Raw genomic sequence first — 23,165 nt, 5'->3', positions numbered from 1 at the left:
ATTAGGATTTTCAAGACATTTATTATTCAAGTTTCATCAAAAAATTAAAAACCCGAGAACCATCTGTGATGATTGTAAGAGCATGTTTAGTTTCTGTTATTTTTGTTTTTTTTTTTTTGAATTAGTAAAATTTAATCATTTTTATGAATATTGGAAGAGGTATGCCAAATATGCTGTGACCCCACTGTAAGTACACAGCACAATAAATTTCCCAAGTTTACCACCATTTCTTTTGGCAGTATGGAGATAATTTTGTAGTAATTTTAAGATTTCCAGCGGCGGTCACACTTAATCGTGTCTTGTGAAAAAATGCAATTACGCTGCGCTCCGACAAAAGAGACAACATTTTAGCCGCGTAAACATTGAAAGCCGATGGAAATGGAGATGGAATCTGACAACAGTGACGACGAGGGATCGATTGGCAATGGATTGGACTTGACCGGTATTCTCTTTGGCAACATCGACTCCGAGGGCAGATTGCTGGACGATGACGGCGAAGGACGCGGGGGCACTGGGTTCGATGCGGAACTCCGGGAAAACATTGGATCCCTGTCCAAGTGAGTGAAGCTTTCTGGAAGAGAGGTTCTTGCGGATAACACATTGGTTAAGGCGTCAGTCTACAAATCGAGATTTATCTTTTATTTAACTTGCCCAGCAGCAACAAGTTACCAGTTGTCTTTTTTCCTTACCTTTTTATGAACTTGAAACAACAGGCTTATATTGAGATTAAACTATGTATGTCTTTCGTTAAGTGGCATACACCATAACACAACGAATTATAATTTGAAACACTTTTAAAGTGCCGTAAGCATATTAAATAACTTCTGGTATATTTAATCTTTTATAGTAGAGCCCTGCACAAGTAACCTGATTCTCACTGCAACCTAAACCACAGCTTGTTTATTTGAACAAAATTTATATTTAATCAATGTTTAGGGTAAATTTAAAAGCCAACTTAGCTAAATATATTTGGTTGAAATTGGGTTGGTCGTTTAAAGTGTAAAATAACTAAATTTATGTAGAAACTACATATGCTTATCTTATTTAAATCGTTTTTCATCGATAACTAACTAATTAATATAAATCTCTTTTAGATTGGGCTTGGACTCAATGCTGCTTGAGGTTATCGACCGCAAGGAGGCCGAACCATTGTCCGAAGACGAGGATGAAGATAAGTCTGAGGCCAGTGCCAGCGGAGGACTTAGTGTCTTCGACGCCCTCAAGGCCGGCGTAAAAAGTGACGAAAAGGAGGATGGTGCCGTAAGAGCTCAGGACGATGCCATCGACTACTCGGATATTACCGAGTTATCCGAGGATTGCCCACGCACTCCGCCGGAAGACACATCCTCCTACGACGACCTAGAGGATGCCATTCCCGCCTCTAAAGTGGAGACCAAGTTAAGTAAGTAATGTCGGAAAACCAATAGCCCATTTTCCTGCAGAACAAGCAACGACAAAAATCGATAGCCTTACAAATTAAAACCAAATTCCAAATACAAATAAAACACCGTTTCTATGAAAAATAGCATATACGGTTAAACTTAACACATAATCTTTATATTTTTCGTTCCACTATTACTAAAATACAGATATTATTTTGTTCCTTTTCTATTGCTAAATATGCCTTATTATTTAATTAGCCTTTTCGTGTTAGAATCTGAAGCTAAATCTTTATCTCAATCTTTACCTTTTATGCGTTGTAATTAGCTCTTGCGCAGTATTGGATATTTCACTGAGGTGAATGTTACCATAAATGCCCTTTTAGATTTTCCTATTTTTTTGATTTAAGCAATTGAAACTGCATAGTCAAATTGTCTGCCGAACAAATATGGGCCTACCTTCCACTGCTGTCATTATTGTTGGCCCTTTTTGCTAAAGATTATATTTCTTATGCGCCTCATTATCGAGGTCTTTTCTGTCAAAGTGACACTTCAAAAATATTTGCCTTTTTAAACGAATTGTTCGATTAGGAGCTGACAAATTTGCAAGCAACCATAGAAAAAACAACTTTTCTTCAAAAGTATAAAAAACAATTAAGTTTAGTATCGAATCCACTTTATTCTTTTGTAGCTAAGGACGATAAAGAACTAATGCCACCACCAAGTGCTCCCATGCGATCGGGCACTGGCAGCGGGACTGATGAGCCTGGCAAATCAAATGATGCCACGAGTCCCAGTGGCGATTCCAAGTCCAACGATGCCAAGGGTAAACTTCTTTTATAAAAGTAGCATAGGATGCTATATTTATACAACTAATGACTTTCAGATGCGGACCGCAAGCTGGACACACCGCTAGCCGACATACTGCCCTCGAAGTACCAAAATGTCAATGTGCGCGAGCTCTTTCCCGACTTCCGCCCTCAAAAGGTGCTGCGCTTCTCGCGTCTGTTTGGACCAGGCAAACCCACTAGTCTGCCCCAGATCTGGCGACACGTGCGCAAACGTCGCCGAAAGCGCAACCAGTCCAGGGATCAGAAGGTAGGCTTTATTACTTAACATAAATTATAAGATCACAGCTACATAAGAATTGAATTTAATTATCGATAAGCCTTAGCTAGTTCTTCTCTTCATGTGAACCCTTATTTCCTTGCAGCTGACCAATACCGGTGGCTCTGATTCGCCGAGCGATACGGAGGAGCCTCGAAAGCGCGGCTTTAGTCTGCACTACGCCTCGGAGCCAACGCCGGCAGAATGCATGTCCGACGACGAGGACAAACTGCTGGGTGACTTCAACAGCGAGGACGTGCGTCCCGAGGGACCGGAAAACGGGGAGAACAGCGACCAGAAACCAAAGGTGGCCGACTGGCGCTATGGACCGGCTCAGATTTGGTACGACATGTTGGAGGTGCCTGACTCCGGCGAAGGATTCAATTACGGCTTTAAGACAAAGGCGGCAACTTCCTCCTCCCAGCCGCAGATCAAGGAGGAGCATCATGAAAATAGTCCTGAGGGAGAGGAAGCGGAGCCAAGTATTGCGGACGATGCCTTTCTAATGGTCTCCCAGCTGCACTGGGAAGACGACGTTGTCTGGGATGGCAACGACATCAAGGCCAAGGTGTTGCAGAAACTCAACTCGAAGACAAATGCGGCTGGATGGCTGCCCTCCAGTGGATCACGGACTGCCGGCGCCTTCAGCCAGCCGGGAAAAACCTCCCTGCCAGTGGGCAATAGCAGTGGTAGCTCCAAGCAGGGCTCGGCTGCATCTAGCAAGAAGGGCCAGCAAAAGTAAAATTTTGTTTATACAATTACTCAGTTCTTCGGACTAATATTCCTCTCAATTTTAGTGCTCAAACGAAGCCAGCGGAGGCACCCGATGACACCTGGTACAGTCTGTTCCCGGTCGAGAACGAGGAGCTAATATACCACAAGTGGGAGGACGAGGTAATCTGGGATGCGCAGCAAATGAGTAAGGTTCCCAAGCCAAAGGTACTCACTTTGGACCCTAACGATGAGAACATAATCCTGGGCATACCCGACGACATCGATCCCTCTAAGATCAACAAGAGCACAGGTCCTCCACCTAAAATCAAGATACCTCATCCGCACGTAAAGAAATCCAAAATCTTGCTTGGCAAGGCTGGTGTGATTAATGTGCTGGCAGAGGATACGCCACCGCCGCCACCCAAAAGTCCCGACCGTGACCCCTTCAACATATCCAACGACACGTGAGTCTCTTGAAGATTTTATAGAAGTAGAAAGTAATGTATGATCCTTCTGCAGGTACTACACACCCAAGACAGAACCGACGCTGCGCCTTAAGGTGGGTGGTGGAAATCTCATCCAGCACTCGACTCCTGTGGTGGAATTACGTGCCCCGTTCGTGCCAACGCACATGGGCCCGATGAAGCTTCGCTCCTTCCATCGTCCTCCTCTCAAGAAGTACTCACACGGACCGATGGCTCAGGTGACGCCACATCAAGTGTTCCCACTGCTGAAGACCATCGCGAAAAAGGCCAAGCAGCGGGAGGTGGAGCGTATCGCCTCTGGCGGCGGAGATGTCTTTTTCATGCGCAACCCGGAGGACCTGAGTGGCAGGGATGGAGATATTGTGCTGGCTGAGTTCTGTGAGGAGCACCCTCCGCTTATGAACCAAGTGGGCATGTGCTCCAAGATCAAAAACTACTACAAGCGCAAAGCCGAGAAGGACAGCGGCCCACAGGATTATGTCTACGGAGAGGTGGCCTTCGCGCACACCAGTCCATTTCTGGGCATCCTACATCCTGGACAGTGCATCCAGGCGATTGAGAACAACATGTACCGGGCGCCCATTTATCCACACAAGATGGCCCACAACGATTTCCTCGTGATTCGCACCCGGAACAGCTACTGGATCCGATCGGTAAACTCGATCTTCACGGTGGGCCAGGAGTGTCCGCTGTACGAGGTTCCGGGTCCGAACTCCAAGCGTGCTAACAACTTCACGCGCGACTTTCTGCAGGTAGGTGCCGAGATCCTAACTATCATTCACAAGTTTATATTTTATTTGTATCATCAGGTCTTCATCTACCGCTTGTTCTGGAAGAGTCGCGACAATCCGCGCCGCATTCGGATGGACGACATAAAGCGGGCTTTTCCCGCCCATTCCGAGAGCAGCATCCGCAAGCGGCTGAAGCAGTGCGCCGACTTCAAGCGTACGGGCATGGACTCCAATTGGTGGGTGATCAAACCGGAGTTTCGCCTGCCCTCCGAGGAGGAGATCCGGGCCATGGTCTCGCCGGAGCAGTGCTGTGCCTACTTCAGTATGATCGCGGCAGAACAGCGCCTCAAGGTGAGTGCTTTAGTATAACTTTCTGTATTGTTTTCATCAAGAACTCTTAAATAAAGTGTTAAAATGCTAAGTGTTTATGATGCCGAATACATGGGCATTTATTTATATATACATATTTCCTATAGCACCGTTAGCCGTTCTTCAGTTTAAATGAATATTAGAATTCATTGAGAAAGAAACAAATTATTTTTAACACATATATTCCATATCCCTATTTTTAGGACGCAGGCTACGGAGAGAAATTTTTGTTTGCCCCACAAGAGGATGACGACGAGGAGGCGCAATTAAAACTTGACGACGAAGTAAAGGTGGCGCCCTGGAATACAACTCGTGCATACATCCAAGCCATGCGTGGAAAGTGTTTGCTCCAGCTTAGTGGTCCCGCGGATCCTACTGGCTGTGGAGAGGGATTCTCTTATGTTCGCGTACCGAACAAACCCACGGTAAAGTAACTGACTGTAAACGTCAATAATATGGGTTATTTAATACTAATATTTGTTTTCCCTTTCGGTGCACAGCAAACCAAGGAGGAGCAAGAGTCGCAGCCAAAACGGTCGGTCACAGGAACCGATGCGGATCTGCGTCGATTGCCACTCCAGCGTGCAAAAGAGCTTCTGCGCCAGTTCAAGGTGCCCGAGGAAGAGATCAAGAAACTTTCCCGCTGGGAGGTCATTGATGTGGTGCGCACACTGTCCACGGAGAAAGCAAAAGCAGGTGAGGAGGGAATGGATAAGTTCTCTCGTGGCAACAGATTCTCCATTGCTGAGCACCAGGAGCGTTACAAGGAAGAGTGCCAGCGTATCTTCGACCTGCAGAACCGAGTGCTCGCCAGCTCGGAAGTGCTATCCACCGACGAAGCGGAGTCCTCAGCCTCCGAGGAGTCCGACCTCGAAGAACTGGGCAAGAACCTAGAGAACATGCTGTCCAACAAAAAGACCTCAACGCAGTTGTCGATGGAACGTGAGGAGCTGGAGCGCCAGGAATTGCTCCGTCAGCTAGACGAAGAGCACGGCGGACCAAGCGGCAGTGGAGGCGCCAAGGGAGCCAAAGGCAAGGAGGACGCCGGCCAGCAAATGCTGGCGACCAGTAACCAGGGCAGGATTCTTCGCATCACGCGTACCTTCAGAGGCAACGACGGCAAGGAGTATACCCGCGTGGAGACTGTGCGGCGGCAGCCGGTGATCGATGCCTACATCAAGATTCGCACCACCAAGGACGAGCAGTTCATCAAGCAGTTCGCCACGCTAGACGAGCAGCAGAAGGAGGAGATGAAACGCGAGAAGAGGCGCATCCAGGAGCAGCTGCGTCGCATCAAGCGCAACCAGGAGCGCGAACGTCTAGCGCAGCTGGCTCAGAACCAGAAGCTGCAGCCAGGTGGCATGCCCACATCGTTGGGCGATCCCAAGAGCTCGGGCGGCCACTCTCATAAGGAGCGTGATAGTGGGTACAAGGAAGTCAGTCCTTCACGCAAAAAGTTCAAGCTCAAGCCGGACCTGAAGCTGAAGTGCGGCGCTTGTGGGCAGGTGGGTCATATGCGCACGAACAAGGCCTGTCCGCTGTACACGGGCATGCAGAGCAGTCTGTCCCAGTCGAATCCCTCGCTAGCCGATGATTTGGACGAGCAGAGCGAAAAGGAGATGACCATGGACGACGACGATCTGGTCAATGTCGATGGCACAAAGGTGACACTGAGCAGCAAGGTGCTCAAGCGGCATGGCGGTGATGACGGCAAGCGACGCAGTGGCTCCAGCTCGGGTCTTACCTTAAAGGTTCCCCGGGATGCGATGGGAAAGAAGAAACGCAGAGTGGGTGGCGACCTCCATTGCGACTACCTTCAGCGTCACAACAAGACCGCCAATCGGCGACGCACTGATCCCGTGGTGGTGTTGTCTTCCATTCTGGAGCTCATCCTCAACGAACTGCGCTCCATGCCGGATGTCTCGCCTTTCCTGTTCCCTGTGAATGCGAAGCGGGTGCCCGACTACTACCGCGTGGTGAGCAAGCCCATGGATCTGCAGACGATGAGGGAGTATATTCGCCAGAGACGCTATACAAGTCGGGAGATGTTCCTAGAAGATCTAAAGCAAATCGTAGACAATTCGCTGATCTACAATGGATCGCAAAGTGCCTACACCGTGGCCGCCCAGCGCATGTTCTCCAGCTGCTTTGAGTTGCTAGCCGAGCGGGAGGATAAGCTAATGCGCCTGGAGAAGGCCATAAACCCGCTCTTGGACGACGACGACCAAGTGGCGCTCTCCTTTATTTTCGAAAAGCTGCACACGCAGATCAAACAGCTAACCGAAAGCTGGCCTTTCCTTAAGCCAGTCAACAAGAAACAGGTGAAAGACTATTACACGGTCATAAAGCGACCCATGGACCTCGAAACCATCGGCAAAAACATTGAAGGTGAGTCGATCTTTTCAATCAATCTTTTATTTTATAATACAAAATTAAACGAACAACAAATTTTGGCTCTCATCGTACTATAAATGCCATTCGGGCTTAAAAATAATCATGAGCAAAAAAAAGTTCAAATTAAGAGAGTAAATTTAAATTTAACAAGAAAGGAAAGCTAACTTCGGGCGGAGCCGAAGTTGAAATACCCTTGCAGAATATTCTGCAAATTATATTCTCAAAAATTATTCATATGATGCATTCTTAATACTCATAAAAAATCCAAACTTCCTAACTTTAAAAACACCAAAGTTATGGCATTTCCAATCGTTCAGTTATATAGCAGCTATAGGATATATTCGGCCGATCCTTATGAAATTTGGTACGTCGGATTGATTGGCCAAATATAAAACTTATAGAAGGTCCCAACTTTCTAACTTAACAAACACCAAAGTTATGGCATTTCCGATCAATCAGTTATATGGCAGCTATAAGATATAGTCGTCCGATCCTTATGAAATTTAATAGGTCGGATTAATTGGTCAAATATAAAACCCATAGAAAATCCCAGCTTCCTAACTTTACAAACACCAAAGTTATGGCATTTCCGATCAATCAGTTATATAGCAGCTATAGGATATAGTCGGCCGATCCTTATGAAATTTGGTACGTCGGATTGATTGGCCAAATATAATACCCATAGAGAGTCCCAACTTCCTAACTTAACAAACAGCAGAGTTATGGCATTTCCGATCAATCAGTTATATGGCAGCTATAGGATATAGTCGGCCGATCCCGGCCGTTCCGACTTATATACTGCGTGCAAAGGAAAGAAGGGTGTGTGCAAAGTTTCAATTCGATATCTTTAAAACTGAGAGACTAGTTCGCGTAGAAACAGACAGACGGACAGACAGACGGACAGACGGACAGACGGACAGACGGACAGACGGACAGACGGACATGGCTATATCAACTCAGGAGGTGATCCTGATCAAGAATATATATACTTTATAGGGTCGGAGATGTCTCCTTCACTGCGTTGCACACTTTTGACCAAAATTATAATACCCTCTGCAAGGGTATAAAAATAAATAGATAATGAAATAGAATAGTAGTAACGCAAAGATTTTAAGCTCGAGTTTTAAAAAATTGAAAAAATTTGATTAAAATAACTTTTTGGAAACTAAAATGCTTTTATTGAACAACTAGAATCTTATATGTATTCAGATCGAAATTGTTAAAAAAAAACTTTTTGGAAAGCCCTCTAAATTTCGGTACTAAAATGCTTTTAAACAACTGGTGTCGCTTGTGTATTCAGAGCGAATAGCCTATATTTTCTTAATGGTCCCATCCACTTTACCGTCGGTTCTCCTCAGGCGAATGCCTTTAAAGACTAAAGTCATATTTTTTACGTATACATATCCTACTATTTAATCCAGCTCATCGTTATCACAGTCGAGCCGAGTATCTGGGTGACATTGAATTGATTGCCACCAACTGTGAACAGTACAATGGCAGCGATACCCGCTACACCAAGTTCGCCAAGAAGATACTGGAGTACGCGCAATTCCAGTTGGTAGAGGTATGTTGACCATATTAAATGCTCATCAGTTAAGCTTATATTATTGTTCTACTCCAGTTTACGGATCACTGCTCTCAGTTGGAGGATAACATAGCTAAGACACAGGAGCGCGCTAGGGAGAATGCACCCGAGTTAGATGAAGCCTGGGGCAATGATGACTACAACTTTGACCGAGGCAGTCGGGCTAGCTCCCCCGGCGATGACTACATCGATGTGGAGGGCCATGTGGGACATGCCTCCTCATCGAACTCCATCCATCGCGGAATGGGAGCGGAGATGGGCATGTCCCATCCCGCGCCCTCATCGCGGAAGCCTCCACCTCCTGGACCGGGGGAGGTAAAGCGCGGAAGGGGAAGACCTCGCAAGCAGCGCGATCCCGTGGAGGAGGGTAAGTGGGCCAGGGTCTGTTTCCTAATTTTAAATTCGCCTGATCGGTCTAGGATCTGTGGCTCTATCTCTACAATTGCATACATATACATTTCTACATTTACTGTCTTTTCTGGACTAAAGAACTATTGGTATTGATCACGCTTCCTCCTACATTTCAAAATCAGTAATTTATAAGCATTTTATACAAAATTTGCATATGGCAAACCCTCTGGTTACGGTTGACACGGATCCGAATGGATCCATATGCTTATACTAATCCCAGACTATTACTCCAATTTAAGTGTAGTAAAATTTGATTTGTGAATGAATGATGTTTATATAAAATCTGATTCATTGTATAGACTTCGTGTAGATATTGAGCAAATATTACTATTGAAATCATCGGAATGCATGAACCTAAATTTATAGTGAGCCCAAACAAATTTGAATTGATCTGTTAACTTGTTGAATTTAGCGTTTCAATTATAGCTAATTAAAATGAAGTAAGTGAGATATATTTTTGTCATATATTTGTTGTAATATATATTTTTACTTAAGAAATAATGTTTTAAGCTTTAGATTGCGAGAGTTTGCTTTAATTTTAAATTTAAAATTGGATATAAAAATGTTTTTGACTATGCCTAAGCTTATTTCAGGGATAATATGAATGAACTAATTAACAGTTTGTATTCGACCGTTTATATAGAAGGAGATTTTGTAGATACCCAGATTTTAAGCCAGACGAAGTACTTGTGTGTTTATTTCTGGCCAAACGCACTTTGCTTAGCGGGAATCCCAATTAAGTCAAGCCTTATACACGAACAAATGAAAAAGACTGAAAATCCTGATACTGTTGCCACATACGAACTGCAAAAACTTTTACCTTTTTCTAGTCAAATCCCAGAATCCGGTTAAGCGTGGTCGGGGGCGTCCGAGGAAGGACAGCCTTGCCTCAAACATGAGTCAGACGCAAGCTTACTTCCTGGATGAAGGTAAGCCTCTAATCGCCGACTAATCGGAACTAAGCCAGCGGGCCACCCAACAAACACTTACTTGCATTAATTGTTTAATACACATGAAATCCAAAATTGATTGACACCCCAACAGCTTTTTCACACGCACCTCATTTTTGGTTTGGATCTTTTAGCTTAGATTAACTTTAGTGCTAACCTTAGATACTTGACTTATTAGCTGTTGTTTTGCATGTCTTTTAGATTTAAATTCGATTTTACCTTTTTACAAATTTTAAATGTAAATGACATTTTATTTCAGTTGTTGGTAATGCACAATCCACAAATATTGGAATTTTTATTAAAATTATGTTGCTTTCCATTAGACCTGCAATGTTCGACGGACGACGAGGATGATGATGAGGAGGAAGACTTCCAGGAGGTCTCAGAAGACGAGAACAATGCGGCCAGCATTTTGGATCAGGGCGAACGCATTCATGCCCCCGCCGATGGCATGGATGGCATGTTTGATCCCAAGAACATTAAGACGGAGATCGACATCGAAGCTCAGCAGATGGCAGGTGGGTACATCCGGCCAAAGGCCTGTTTTTTCAAATCTGTCTCTGGCACGGGTATTGTTCTTGTTAATTTAAGCATTAATCTAATTATAAAATTGGGTATCGGGAGTTAAATAGGTCGGTTGGTATTATAAAAGGAATTTTTTATATCTTTCTGATACAAATAATAATCAAACCTTCCTGCGTACAATATAAATCAGAACAAAATGAAAATTTAAGCATAAAAATTATTATATTATCAACCATTTATTTACTAATCATTTTTTTATTGGAGAATAGAGCTTATCAGCAGAGAATTTTTCAAACCATTTTGTCAAATTAAAACTAGTATATAATACTAAAATTAATGGAAAAGAAAATGTCACTGGAAACTGATTATTTTACTCTTGCAGACGATATTTTAGTTTTGGTCAGATATTTGTAACAAGACATTTCCGACCTTATAAAAGATAAATATTGTTAATAAGCGACACCAGACGAGTTTAAATCGACCTTTCGGTCTGTGTCTGTCTTAGTGCAATCGACTTGTTTAAAAGTTGTTTACATCCTATTCCGTTGTTCATAAATTTCTTTCCAGTTCAAGTTTTATCGTTATATTTTTTAGAGTTTTTTTTTTTTGTTACTCGTTAAAAGAAGCAAAGGTTATGAAAAATGGATTGAAAAAAATATTTGCGAAATATTTTAGACACAGGGCTGTGTAATATAAATAAATTAAAGAATTAAAACGCATTTAATATTATAACTTAATTAACAGCGGACTCGCTTCGATGGGAAATTACTCGATTTGTCCTAACTTGGCTTAATAAAATGATTTTTTTATTACATTTCTATATTTAATTCATAACTGAAAAATAATTTATAATCAATGATTACTAAATACTGTGAGTATTTGCGGGAGCGATATTTGATATTCCCCATACCTAACCCAAAATGATTAACCCAATTCTATAACAAAGTAGTAATAAATATAGTAGGTTTTATAATAAAACTTTTATTTATTACGGTTATTGGTCCCTGTTTCAAAGTTCTATACTAATCTGAAAACCACTTTCAATCGCTGACTTTGTTTGGATTTTGTTTCTGTTTCTGATTTTACCCAAATCGCCTAAGCAGAGGAGCCGGTCGGCGAGGATGACAGCCAGCAAGTGGCAGAAGCAATGGTGCAGTTGAGTGGCGTGGGCGCTGGCTACTATGCTCAACAGCAGCAAGGTCTTTATTATCCTTACTAAGTGTTTGTGTTGTGCCCTCTCGATGTCCATCTTCCTACCCCACCTTAACTCCTTAATTGATTCGCCCTTCAAATACGCTCTGACTGATTAGAATTCTCGAAATATTTCAGATGAGTCCATGGATGTAGACCCCAACTACGACCCGTCCGACTTCCTGGCCATGCACAAGCAGCGCCAGAATCTCGGCGAGCCCAGCAGCTTGCAGGGCGCCTTCACCAATTTCCTCTCCCATGATCAGGATGATAATGGGCCATACAATCCCCCTGAAGCCAGCACAAGTGCAGCAGCCGCTTCAGCAATGGGAATGGGTCTTTCGTCTCACGAGGATGATTCGATGGCTTTGCAAATGCCACAGGAAATGCCTACCAATAACTTGAACAACGGCATGGGCATAGTCGATGACCTGGACATTTCGGAGAGCGACGAGGAGGACGATGGTTCCCGGGTGCGGATTAAGAAGGAGGTCTTCGACGACGGAGACTACGCCTTACAGCACCACCAGCAAATGGGGCAGCCATCACAGTCGCAGATCTACATGGTGGATTCGTCCAACGAGCCCACGACCCTCGACTACCAGCCGCCTCCGCACTTGCTGGAAGTGCAGGGGATGGAACAGATGCATCACCAAGTGATGCAGCAGCAGCCGATGTCTCAACTGCAACCAGAGCAACTGCAGCAGCCACAGACTCCGCAGGGAGACAATGATTACGCCTGGACTTTCTAATGCTTAAGTTTCATTTATAATTATTGTTAGTTGTAAGAAGCTAAAAAACAGTTGCATTAGGCAAATGCCTCTATATAAAAAATAATTTTTCTACCGCTTTAAAGATGATCATTGTTTTTTTGGCTTGACTTTTAAAACTGTCATAATTTTAAAAGTAAAACATTTTCTGATGGCAAATTCTTGAAAAACTAGTACTTTTTTTTTATCAAAATTTAAGTTTCGTAAAAATTTAATTTCTTCACCTACAGAATTTTTTATCAAGCCATTTTTCTTTTTCATGTAGAAAAAAATGATGATTCTTTTTATTTCAATTCTCAATATAAATACTTATTTCCACTTGGGGCTCTGAACACAGATATTTTAAGTGACTGAACTTTTCACATATAAAACAAATATATTTGTCCCCCAAAACAGTTTCTTAATTTTTATTTTAATTTTCCCAATGCATGAAAATTAAACATTTTTTGAGAAATAAAGCACACACAGCTAGCTTAAGCTATTGATTGTGCATTTGAACCCCCACCAAAGCCATTTGCTTAGGAGCTTTGCAGTTCCAGGCCGGACTGCCAATCATTTAATGTGTAATAGCTCGGTTCACAGTTAACGTGATAACGTAAATCTTAGCTTAACTTGCGTGTCACAGTCGTCGTCTCCCATTCGCCTCCTCCTCGGCGGCATGACGCCACCTCCAGCCTCATCCACCGCTCCACCCATGCGCCCTATTGCTTTGAGAATTGTCGGGTTGCACTCGAGTGAGTAAGTGATGCCTCATGGCCTGCAAGAGTTCCGCAGTGCGGATCTTACAGCAGCTTCAGGTGGCCGGTGACCCGGTCGATGTCCACGGCAGCCGCTGGACCCACGGCCAGCACAGTCTTGGAGTTCGCCTCGATCTGGGTGCGACCCGCGTCGCGGATGAGGCAGGTGTTCAGCTGCTGGCGCTCGGCGGCTTTCTTGATGGCCATTAGCTCCGCCTCGCTCTCCACGCGCACGGCGATTTTGGCGCATCCACAGTTTTCCCACGCCCTCAGCAAGCGGGGCGTCCTGGCCACCGCCCGTTGGTAAGCGCCCACAGCTCCGTGACCGCATTGGGCGGCGATCTTTCCCTTGCCCATCTTGAGGTCGTTGCGTACCACCAGAACCATCTTGAAGTTTTCATTGAAGCCTCCGTAGCCCTAAAAGAATGGAGAATTGATAAATCAGTCAGTTAAATATATTAAATATACATCATATAATTAATTAATGGGAAAGTCTGTTTTACTTCATTAGAATTCACAAATAAAATACAGCTAACCTTTTTATTTTTTCTGGCCTTTTTACAAACTAAATGTAACAACATTAACGAAATAAGGTAACAGCCATTTTACGCAGTTTAATGGGACACTTAAAATCAATAATAAACTATTCTAAAGTCGGTATTTAATTCATGTCTTTTAAGTCTTAAATATTATATCAGCAGAATATTACCTATATCAACTAAAAAGTAGACCTGCGTAGGTCAATTACTTTTAAAAATGTATCTCTTCAGAAATGTATTTCTTCAATTTAAATTTATTGGAAAATTATTATTTTAATCCTTATAAATTAGGGAAAAGATCCATTAATATGTAACACATTGTTTAGTAAGGTTCAGGAACGACATTAAAGTTTCTACTCTATTTTTGCTCTATAATTTAAATTAAATTTAACTAGCTGAACAAATATAATATTACACTCGAAATCTCCGGAATACCAATTCTAGAAGTCCTGATCAAATAATCCTAATAGCCTAAAATCGCACTGCTATTTTTGCGACCATGAGTGTGGGTGGGATTTATTGCATTTGTGATACCTGTGAAAAGTACAGAGTCCCCGCAATGCAGCGATTTAGACCTCTTGAACAACTTCTGTTGGCAACAGATGGATCCTTTGCTCACCTTATCCGAAACTGGAGCCTCGGAAGCACTGGACAACGAGGATCCGGCCAAAGAAGAGGCCGCCGCTCCTTCGTCAGCGGACGAATCCTTGGCGTCGCCGCGCTTTAGGGCGTAACGGTAGCCCACGAAGAAGGACAGCATCACAGCCAGGCCATTGATGATCTGCGTCGAGTCCAGCAGCTTGTCACCCATGTTGCTCCGTTTGTTTTATTTCCTAAAAATATTTCGCGAAAAAACGCAACCGATGGCGCTCACTTCACGTTTCCGGGTGCGGTCACACCAAGTGCGGATTTCAACGGCTCCACTATGGTCTTACTAATGCAGATGGCTCGCCTCGTTATCATTTGAGTTGTCTGGCAATACTGGCGACCGAAGGGGTATTCACTCAAAAAACAATCAAAAAATTGAAATATTAGTTTTTAAACTATAAGATTTATAAATTAATGGGAAAGTGTTATTTATATGCAAAACATTTTTGGATTTCTGGTAAAGTAATTAGTTAATTAGGTTAAATTAGTTTTGTGTTGTTTTTTTTTTTAATTAATACATTTTCTTTAGGAATCTATTCACATAAATGTAATATAATAGGAATAAAATTGTTCAGTACAAATATAATTATTTGCTTTGCGTTTAAATTATTTAAACAAAACTTCGGCCAATATTCGTGTAGAAATATTAGGAAAATGTTTAATAAAATTTTGATTTTGAATTCAGTTTAAAAAGCAATCGTAAGCTCCTCTTCTCGTTTTGAAAATGTAAGATTTTAATCTTATTCCACAAGATTGATGACATAGATTCGTTATTTGATATTGTTTTATTTACTTTTAAACAAACTTAAAATATTGATGAAGTTGAATAAGAAAATAAATTCATTCAAGTTCGGAAAAAATAGATTGGTTACCAAGAGTCGAAGGGTTTTTTCTAATTTTTTCATCTTTATTATTATACAATAAATAAAAACTATACACTACTTAAACAAAGAGAAAATTAGAAACACAAAAGCGGAAAACTCAAAGAACCTGACAGTGTAGTCAAATATCAGTGCCCCAGAATCGCGCACTTCCAGTCAAGTTATATTTGGCATTTACGATGCGCTGGCCGACGGCCACACCGCCACATACGTGTCTGTAATTTTCTGTCTTCGTGGACGAAGCCGAAGAGTTTTGTTAAGGGCCCGTTTATTTGCATTTAGCTAGGTTAATATCCTCTCCAAGGATCCCAAACACACAGACGCAGTCATGGGCGTAGCCAGCATGTTGCAGATCGACGAGATGCTGGGAGACTTCAACAGAATGAACAAGCGTCAGGTGAGCGGCGCCGCATTTCCGGGCTTAGGTACATATCTAGCTGGCATCCTGATCCATATTGTCCATTATCCCCCAACAGTCGCTGTACCAGGTGCTGAGCTTCGCGATGATCGTCTCCTCGGCGCTGATGATCTGGAAGGGCCTGATGGTGGTCACCGGCAGCGAGTCCCCGATTGTGGTGGTACTCAGCGGGAGCATGGAGCCGGCTTTCCACCGCGGCGACCTCCTCTTCCTCACCAACTACAAGGAGGAGCCAGTGCGCGTCGGCGAGATCGTCGTCTTCAAGGTGGAGGGCAGGGACATACCCATAGTGCATCGCGTCATCAAGCTGCACGAGAAGTGAGTGTCCCATGTCTGAGGGGGAATGTGTTCTTTAACTTAGTTTTAAAATAGGTGGATAAATATTCTTTGAAAGTTAGTTCAGAGACTTAGTAGTCCAGTTAAAGAGTAATCTCTGCTTATTTTGTCTCAAATTGTAGATCTGTACATGAGTTGCCTGAGAAGCTCAATTAGACCGGGATTTATGTCCCCGAGCGTGAGCTCTTGTTTCCGAGCCATATTGTTATGTGTAAAAAGTAAAACTTGCGGAAGGGTATGACGAAACAGTGGAGGCAAGATTAGTGTGTTATTTCTTTGCTTACAAAAACTGAGAAGGTTGAGGTAGGACCATACCCACTGCGTGCCGGGTTAAAAAATTAATTAGAACGAAGAAGGTACGTGCTACAGGGCAATGATATTCAGATCGGGCTTAGACTTATGTCTAGTATGTGCTGCTTATAACCCTCTTGATTAGCAACGTCAATATTTACATATTTTGTGTACTTGCCAGTTTAAGCAGCCATGCTTAAACTTTTTATTAAATTTGAACCACTGATTGTTGAAATTTAATTTTATTTCTAATTTATTATGAAAATTGGCGAGAATAGTATTGGTAATTTAACTTCTTGAAGTCTTATAAGAGTAAGTTCTTTATTGGAATAATAAATTATATTTATTTGGAAAGAAAAATTGAATATAATTTTAACAATCTATGCAAATTTAACAATTCTGTGAAAGATAGGGTTTTGTTTCTAACCTAATAACTTCAGGTTTGGCTAATAAATTCATTCTTTTAAAATGATTAAGGTTTTTTGGATTTAAAAAAATAGAATGTTAGCTTTCGCACCTGTGCTGTAAATTTATCAGTTTTTACTAATCCACACCTCTCTTGACAGGGAGGACGGCTCCGTCAAGTTCCTGACCAAGGGTGACAACAACAACGTGGACGATCGGGGTCTGTATGCGCCCAATCAGCTGTGGTTGACCAAGAAGGATATTGTGGGCCGGGCCAGGGGCTTCCTGCCCTACGTGGGCATCATCACGATCTTCATGAACGAATATCATCAGCCTTATTTTCCATACTTATAATGCCCTTAATTCCCCTGCCTTTCCAGTGGGCCATCCTCTCCATTCTGGCTATTTTCGTACTGCTGCATCGGGAATAGATGAGTTTGCTCTTATTTTGTAGGTTCAATTTATAAGTAGGAAGTGCACAATCTCGAGCCTGTCTGCATTTTCGATTTCCTTACCATCCCGAACAGAAAGACCTTTGTGCGGAGCTGAGTTTCAATAAAGATACAAGTAACAATTTTTAATATTTCAAGTTCTTTTCGAAGGCTAGGAGCTGCTGCTTGAGGGCTGCACCCCAGTGGTACTTGTGTGCTCCACTTTGGGACACAATCCGGTGGCAAGGAATGAGGATGGCTACCTCGTTTTTTGCCACGGCGTTGGCCACTGCCCTGATAGCTTTGGGACAGCCCATGCGATCGGCCAGTTGGGAATAGGTGTATGTCTCGGCACTTTTCAGATCCACAAGAGCTGACCATACGGACTTCTGAAATTCGGTGCCCAGGATGGCGATTGGAACCACCTCCGAGTTCTCCTTGTCGCCCTCAAAGAGTTTTTCCGCGACCAACTGGACGGAAGCTTCGTCCTTTTGGAGGAGAGATTTCGGCCACCGTTGCCGTACTTCGTCATAGGTTTTTGCGACATCCTTATCCACAAAGTGAAGTAAGCAAACTGCGACTTGGTCTTTCGAATCCACTGTAAATGGATTAATAACGCCCATCATCATCCGGCCGAATTTGGTTTCCAGGTAGGAGAAACGGATGATCTCCGGAGGACTCTCAATGTGAATCAATCGGATCCGGGAGTTCTGAGAAAACCACTTCGCCATTTGATTTTAAAATTAATTTCAAAATATCTTAAAACACTGTCCATCCAGTGTGACCACAGCTGCGTCGGCAAAACGTCTAATTTAGGGTAAATTTAAGGGAAAATTAAGGTTGCCAGATCTATTGGGATAAAGAAAGATATTTTGTATTAAAAAACAGTTGAAATATATTTTTATATTTTTTTTATTTCATAAGAATGAACAAGATGCCCAACATAATAATCTTGGAACATAATATCTTGAGTAAAATAAATTACCTAATAACTTGGGGAACTTCTTTTAATTTATTTTATGTGGCATTTGCTAAAAATTTTTTTTGTAAGTAATTAAAAAATATTTAACTTTAAAGAGATAGGGTTATGAGAATAAAGTTTATTTGAGAGGTCGATTTATGCATTTATTAGTTTTTTCTTTATACAAAGTAGCAGGACAAACGAATGTTCGGGCGGAGCCGAAGTTGACATAACCTTGCAGAATACTCTGTAAATTATATTCTCCAAAATTATTCATATGATGCATTCTTAACACTCATTAAAAATCCCAACTTCCTAACTTTAAAAACACCAAAGTTATGGCATTTCCAATCGTTCAGTTATATGGCAACTATAGGATCCGATCCTTTTGAAATTTGGTAGGTCGGATTGATTGGCCAAAAATAAAACCCATAGAAAATCCAAGCTTCCTAACTTTACAAACACCAAAGTTATGGCATTTCCGATCAGTCAGTTATATGGCGGCTATAGGATATAGTCAGCCGATCCTTTTGAAATTTGGTAGGTCGGATTGATTGGCCAAAAATAAAACCCATAGAAAATCCAAGCTTCCTAACTTTACAAATACCAAAGGTTTGGCATTTCCGATCAGTCAGTTATCTGGCGGCTATAAGATATAGTCGGCCGATCCTTATGAAATTTGGTAGGTCCGATTGATTGGCCAAAAATAAAACCAATAGAAAATCCAAGCTTCCTAACTTTACAAACACCAAAGTTATGGCATTTCCGATCAGTCAGTTATATGGCGGCTATAGGATATAGTCAGCCGATCCTTTTGAAATTTGGTAGGTCGGATTGATTGGCCAAAAATAAAACCCATAGAAAATCCAAGCTTCCTAACTTTACAAATACCAAAAATTTGGCATTTCCGATCAGTCAGTTATATGGCGGCTATAAGATATAGTCGGCCGATCCTTATGAAATTTGGTAGGTCCGATTGATTGGCCAAAAATAAAACCAATAGAAAATCCAAGCTTCCTAACTTTACAAACACCAAAGTTATGGCATTTCCGATCAGTCAGTTATATGGCGGCTATAGGATATAGTCGGCCGATCCTTATGAAATTTGGTAGGTCGGATTGATTGGCCAAAAATAAGAACGATAGAAAATCCCAACTTCCTAACTTTACAAACACCAAAAGTATGGCATTTCCGATCAATCTGTTGTATGTCGACAATAGGATCGGCCGATCCCGGCCGTTCCGTGCGAAGTTTCAATTCGATATCTTTAAAACTGAGAGACTAGTTTGCGTAGAAAAAGACAGACGGACATGCTTATATCAACTCAGGAGGCGATCCTGATCACGAATATATATACTTTATAGGGTCGGAGATGTCTCCTTCACTGCGTTGTACACTTTTGACCAAAATTATAATACCCACTGCAAGGGTATAAAAATAAATGTATTAAATATATTTCCACTAATAATTAAAATAATAAATACCAAGGAAATCAGCTATTCGACAAATATTATTTTCTATTGGATTGTTACCATATGATACCTTTTTACTTCTATTAGAACGCTTTTAATCGATTGAACGGTAGTGTTCAACGATTCAGCAATTCATTAACACAGAGATGTAGTTTCCATCCCAACTATTAGGTGGCAATCCCGATCCTCCAATCTAGTAGCTTTGCCTGGCCACTTTGATTTTTTCTGGACGACAGTTGTCATTTCCCTTTTCCCCATTTTCATTTGGCAGCAGTCACCCGACGTGTGAACAACTCAGCAGCAGCAGCTCCGGAAAACAACAAAATTAGGTTCAAGGATGCCCAAGGAGAAGAACACGAAGGCGAATGACGGGGTTAAGCCGCCCACCAAGCGGCAGAGGAAGGATCGCCGTGAGCGCAAGGAGGTAATCCCCGCCGGAGGAGAAGCAGCTGGTCCAAGGGTGAGGAACAGGTCACCCACCCCCTTGATCGCCTCGGAGAGCAGCGATTGGATCTGCTTCAGATCCACCGCATCCTCCAGCTAATTCAGCTCAACCAGCAGCAGCTTCTCGTCCAGCGACAGCGATGAGGAGCCGGAGGGCTCCACCAGGAAGCCGGATCGTCCGAAGCACTCCTGCTTCCGCCATCGGCACTATCACCGCCATCGGCGCCACCACCACACCTCGCCGCCATCGCTTTGCCCACGGCGCTCCTCGAAGCGCTCCTCCAGGAAGGTTCCTGCTCCTGCTCATGTCCATGGTCATACTCATGCTCATGGTCATGCTCCGGTGGCCAAGCCAGCTTCCCAGACGTTGCCCATGGAGCATCATCACCGCAAGACGCGCGTGCGCTGCTCCGGTTCCGGCTTGCAGAACCTCGTCCCGGCCACCAGCAGCCACAACCAGGCCGTCTTCCAGTCGAAGACCATCTCCGTCACCAAGAGCACCGCCACTGCCACTCCCAGTTCCACTTCCAGTCGATGGGCAATCCCTCGGATGGCAAGATCAAGGTCGGCGGCGCTCGATCCTCCGGCACAAAGATACCCCTTGCCAATGCCATGGCTAGCAAGTCCTCCAACCAGCTCAAGACCCCGGTGGCCAGCTCCTCTTCGAAAGCTCTGGCAAAGCCTGTTAATCCCAATTCGAGCCACTCCACCGTCGGCAAGCCACCGGCACCGAAGGAGCACAGCAAGAATCCGGAGTCCAGCAAGATTGGGACGCCCACTGGTCCGGCACCAAAAGGTGCCAGAGGAGGAACCAGAGGAGGAGAAGAAGGAGGAGGCCGAGGAGACCGCATCGGCAAGCCCACCATCAGATTCCGCCAGCCCGTCCGCAGACAGCGGATAGATGACAGCGAAGTCCAGCCAGTCCCAGATACAAATAACGGCGAAGTCCAGCCAGTCCCAGATGAGAAGGAATCTTAACTTTATAATCTAATTTTCCACACAAATAAATATCTTTATTAATAAATATCTTTATTTGTGTGAAAAATTAAATTATAAAGTTATAAGATTCCTGCACATCTGGGACTGGCTGAACTTCGCTGTCATTTGTATGGAAAATTAGATTATAAAGTTTTAAGATTCCGTGCATCAAAACGTGGTTGAGAATTAATTTGTTGGGGCCTTAAAGGTCCAAATATAATCTCTCAATTTCAAAAACAACAATTTTGAATGCATAAATTGTGGTATACCATTTAGACACTATTCTAATAAAACATCCAGGATGTTTATCAAACTCTATACAAATTATTTTACAAATAACATTCGAGCCAGCAAATATAAAAGGTAAATTAAAAATATGATTTATTTTAGAGGTTGGATATATTTACTTCCGAAAGAAATTCACCATGCGTTCTGTTTATTCTTATACCACCTGCGTTTTGCACTACTTGATTTTATATAACGGTAAGCCCAATAAAAATACAGAAAGAACGGTTCTTTGTTATACCCTTTCAGAGGGTATTATAATTTTAGTCAAAAGTTTGCAACGCAGTGAGGGAAACATTTCCGACCCTATAAAGTATATATATTCTTGATCAGCATCGCCTCCTGAGTTGATATAAGCATATCCGTCTTTCCGTTTGTCTGTTTTTACTCAAACTAGTCTCTCAGTTTTAAAGATATCGAATTGAAACTTTGCACACACCCTTCTTTCCTTTGCACGCAGTATATAAGTCGGAACGGCCGGGATCGGCCGACTATATCCTATAGCTGCCATATAACTGAACGATCGGAAATGCCGTAACTTTGGTGTTTGTTAAGTTAGGAAGTTGGGATTTTCTATGGGTTTAATTTTTGGCCAATCAATCCGACCTACCACATACCATAAGGATCGGCCGACTATATCCTATAGCTGCCATATAACTGAACGATCGCAAATTCCATAACTTTGGTGTTTTTAAAGTTAGGAAGTTGGATTTTTTATCATATGAATAATTTTGGAAAATATAATTTACAGAATATTCTGCAAGGGTTATCAACTTTGGCTCCGCCCGATATTAGCTTTCCTTGTTTGTTTTTCTTTCCTTATGTATATGATGTTCAAACAAATAAATTTCAATCTTTATTGATTTCCTTTTCAACTTTAGAAAAGGCTATTCTTTTACAATTTTTTTAATCATTCTTTTTTTAAATAGCAGAAATAAGTAATTTTATGATAATTATACCCTTGCAGAGGGTATTATAATTTTGGTCAGAAGTTTGTAACGCAGTGAAGGAGACGTTTCCGACCCTATAAAGTATATATATTCTTGATCAGGATCAATAGGGGAGTCGATATAGCCATGTCCGTCTGTCCGTCTGTCCGTCTGTCCGTCTGTCCGTCTGTTTCAATACCGTTTGCGAGCTCAGTTTAAAAGCTAGCGATCTGAAACTTTCACAGTCGTCCTAAAACAAGTGTACGCAGATCAAGTTTGAAAACCGCCCTGATCGGATGTCTATATCCTATAGCTCCCATAGGAACAATCGGATATAACTTGCAAGAATGGAAGATATTTCGCGCAGTGTAAAAGCTATTGACATAAATCTTTCCAAATCTTATTTTTTTATGCGTACCTTGATCAGAGTAAAAGCGCGTGACGATCGGACGTCTATATCCTATAGCTCCCATAGGAACAAAAGGGTAAAATCGGTTAAAATTTAATGATTTTTAGGATATTTCACGCAGTATACAAGCTATTGACATGAATCTTTCCAAATCCTATTTTTTTATGCATACATTGATCAAGGTGAAAGCGCGTGCCGATCGGACGTCTATATCCTATAGCTCCCATAGGAACAATAGGGTGAAATCGGTCCAAATTTGATGATTATCAGAATATTTCGCGCAGTGTGTAAGCTACTAACATAAAATTTTCCAATTCTTATTTATTTACGCATATCTTGATTAGGGTAAAAGCGCTTGCCGCTCGGAAGTCTATATCTTAAAGGAGATAG

The 23,165-nt window shown here is 42.5% G+C and overlaps 5 protein-coding genes across 8 annotated transcripts; 3 read left to right on the top strand and 2 right to left on the bottom strand.

The window, feature by feature from the left end:
* Positions 1 to 283: 283 nt before the first annotated feature.
* On the top strand, positions 284 to 12,696 carry LOC108037583 (transcription initiation factor TFIID subunit 1). Of its 4 annotated transcripts, XM_017114185.2 has the most exons (16): positions 284 to 557; positions 1,095 to 1,402; positions 2,071 to 2,205; positions 2,266 to 2,477; positions 2,593 to 3,224; positions 3,284 to 3,664; positions 3,720 to 4,437; positions 4,495 to 4,767; positions 4,989 to 5,210; positions 5,286 to 7,173; positions 8,601 to 8,743; positions 8,801 to 9,131; positions 10,006 to 10,104; positions 10,449 to 10,643; positions 11,754 to 11,849; positions 11,980 to 12,696. In XM_017114185.2, the coding sequence occupies exons 1-16, from the start codon at positions 373 to 375 to the stop codon at positions 12,591 to 12,593; spliced, it is 6,432 nt and encodes a 2,143-aa protein (XP_016969674.2). In that variant the 5' UTR covers positions 284 to 372; the 3' UTR covers positions 12,594 to 12,696. The 4 variants fall into 4 exon arrangements, with proteins under 4 accessions (XP_016969674.2, XP_016969676.2, XP_016969675.2 ...); XM_017114187.2 differs by lacking the exon at positions 10,006 to 10,104; XM_017114186.2 differs by lacking the exon at positions 11,754 to 11,849.
* Positions 12,697 to 13,129: 433 nt separating this feature from the next.
* Positions 13,130 to 14,805, bottom strand: LOC108037584 (probable peptidyl-tRNA hydrolase 2). Its single transcript, XM_017114189.2, has 2 exons — positions 14,507 to 14,805; positions 13,130 to 13,765 (listed from the first exon to the last, which is right to left on the bottom strand). The coding sequence occupies exons 1-2, from the start codon at positions 14,696 to 14,698 to the stop codon at positions 13,394 to 13,396; spliced, it is 564 nt and encodes a 187-aa protein (XP_016969678.1). The 5' UTR covers positions 14,699 to 14,805; the 3' UTR covers positions 13,130 to 13,393.
* Positions 14,806 to 15,597: 792 nt separating this feature from the next.
* On the top strand, positions 15,598 to 17,447 carry LOC108037586 (signal peptidase complex catalytic subunit SEC11A). The gene is made up of 4 exons (XM_044456988.1): positions 15,598 to 15,813; positions 15,893 to 16,152; positions 17,028 to 17,200; positions 17,242 to 17,447. The coding sequence occupies exons 1-4, from the start codon at positions 15,745 to 15,747 to the stop codon at positions 17,295 to 17,297; spliced, it is 558 nt and encodes a 185-aa protein (XP_044312923.1). The 5' UTR covers positions 15,598 to 15,744; the 3' UTR covers positions 17,298 to 17,447.
* Positions 17,413 to 18,086, bottom strand: LOC108037585 (methylated-DNA--protein-cysteine methyltransferase, inducible). The gene has a single exon (XM_017114190.1). The coding sequence runs from the start codon at positions 18,026 to 18,028 to the stop codon at positions 17,444 to 17,446; it is 585 nt and encodes a 194-aa protein (XP_016969679.1). The 5' UTR covers positions 18,029 to 18,086; the 3' UTR covers positions 17,413 to 17,443.
* Positions 18,087 to 20,067: 1,981 nt separating this feature from the next.
* Positions 20,068 to 21,152, top strand: LOC108037580 (serine/arginine repetitive matrix protein 3-like). Its single transcript, XM_044457075.1, has 3 exons — positions 20,068 to 20,201; positions 20,280 to 20,661; positions 20,706 to 21,152. The coding sequence occupies exons 1-3, from the start codon at positions 20,068 to 20,070 to the stop codon at positions 21,150 to 21,152; spliced, it is 963 nt and encodes a 320-aa protein (XP_044313010.1).
* Positions 21,153 to 23,165: the final 2,013 nt, after the last annotated feature.

This window comes from Drosophila rhopaloa, unplaced genomic scaffold (assembly GCF_018152115.1).
Source record: "Drosophila rhopaloa isolate 14029-0021.01 unplaced genomic scaffold, ASM1815211v1 contig_155, whole genome shotgun sequence".
In the NCBI taxonomy this organism is placed as follows: Eukaryota; Metazoa; Arthropoda; class Insecta; order Diptera; family Drosophilidae; genus Drosophila; species Drosophila rhopaloa.
This window is presented reverse-complemented; position numbering and strand designations above follow the sequence as displayed.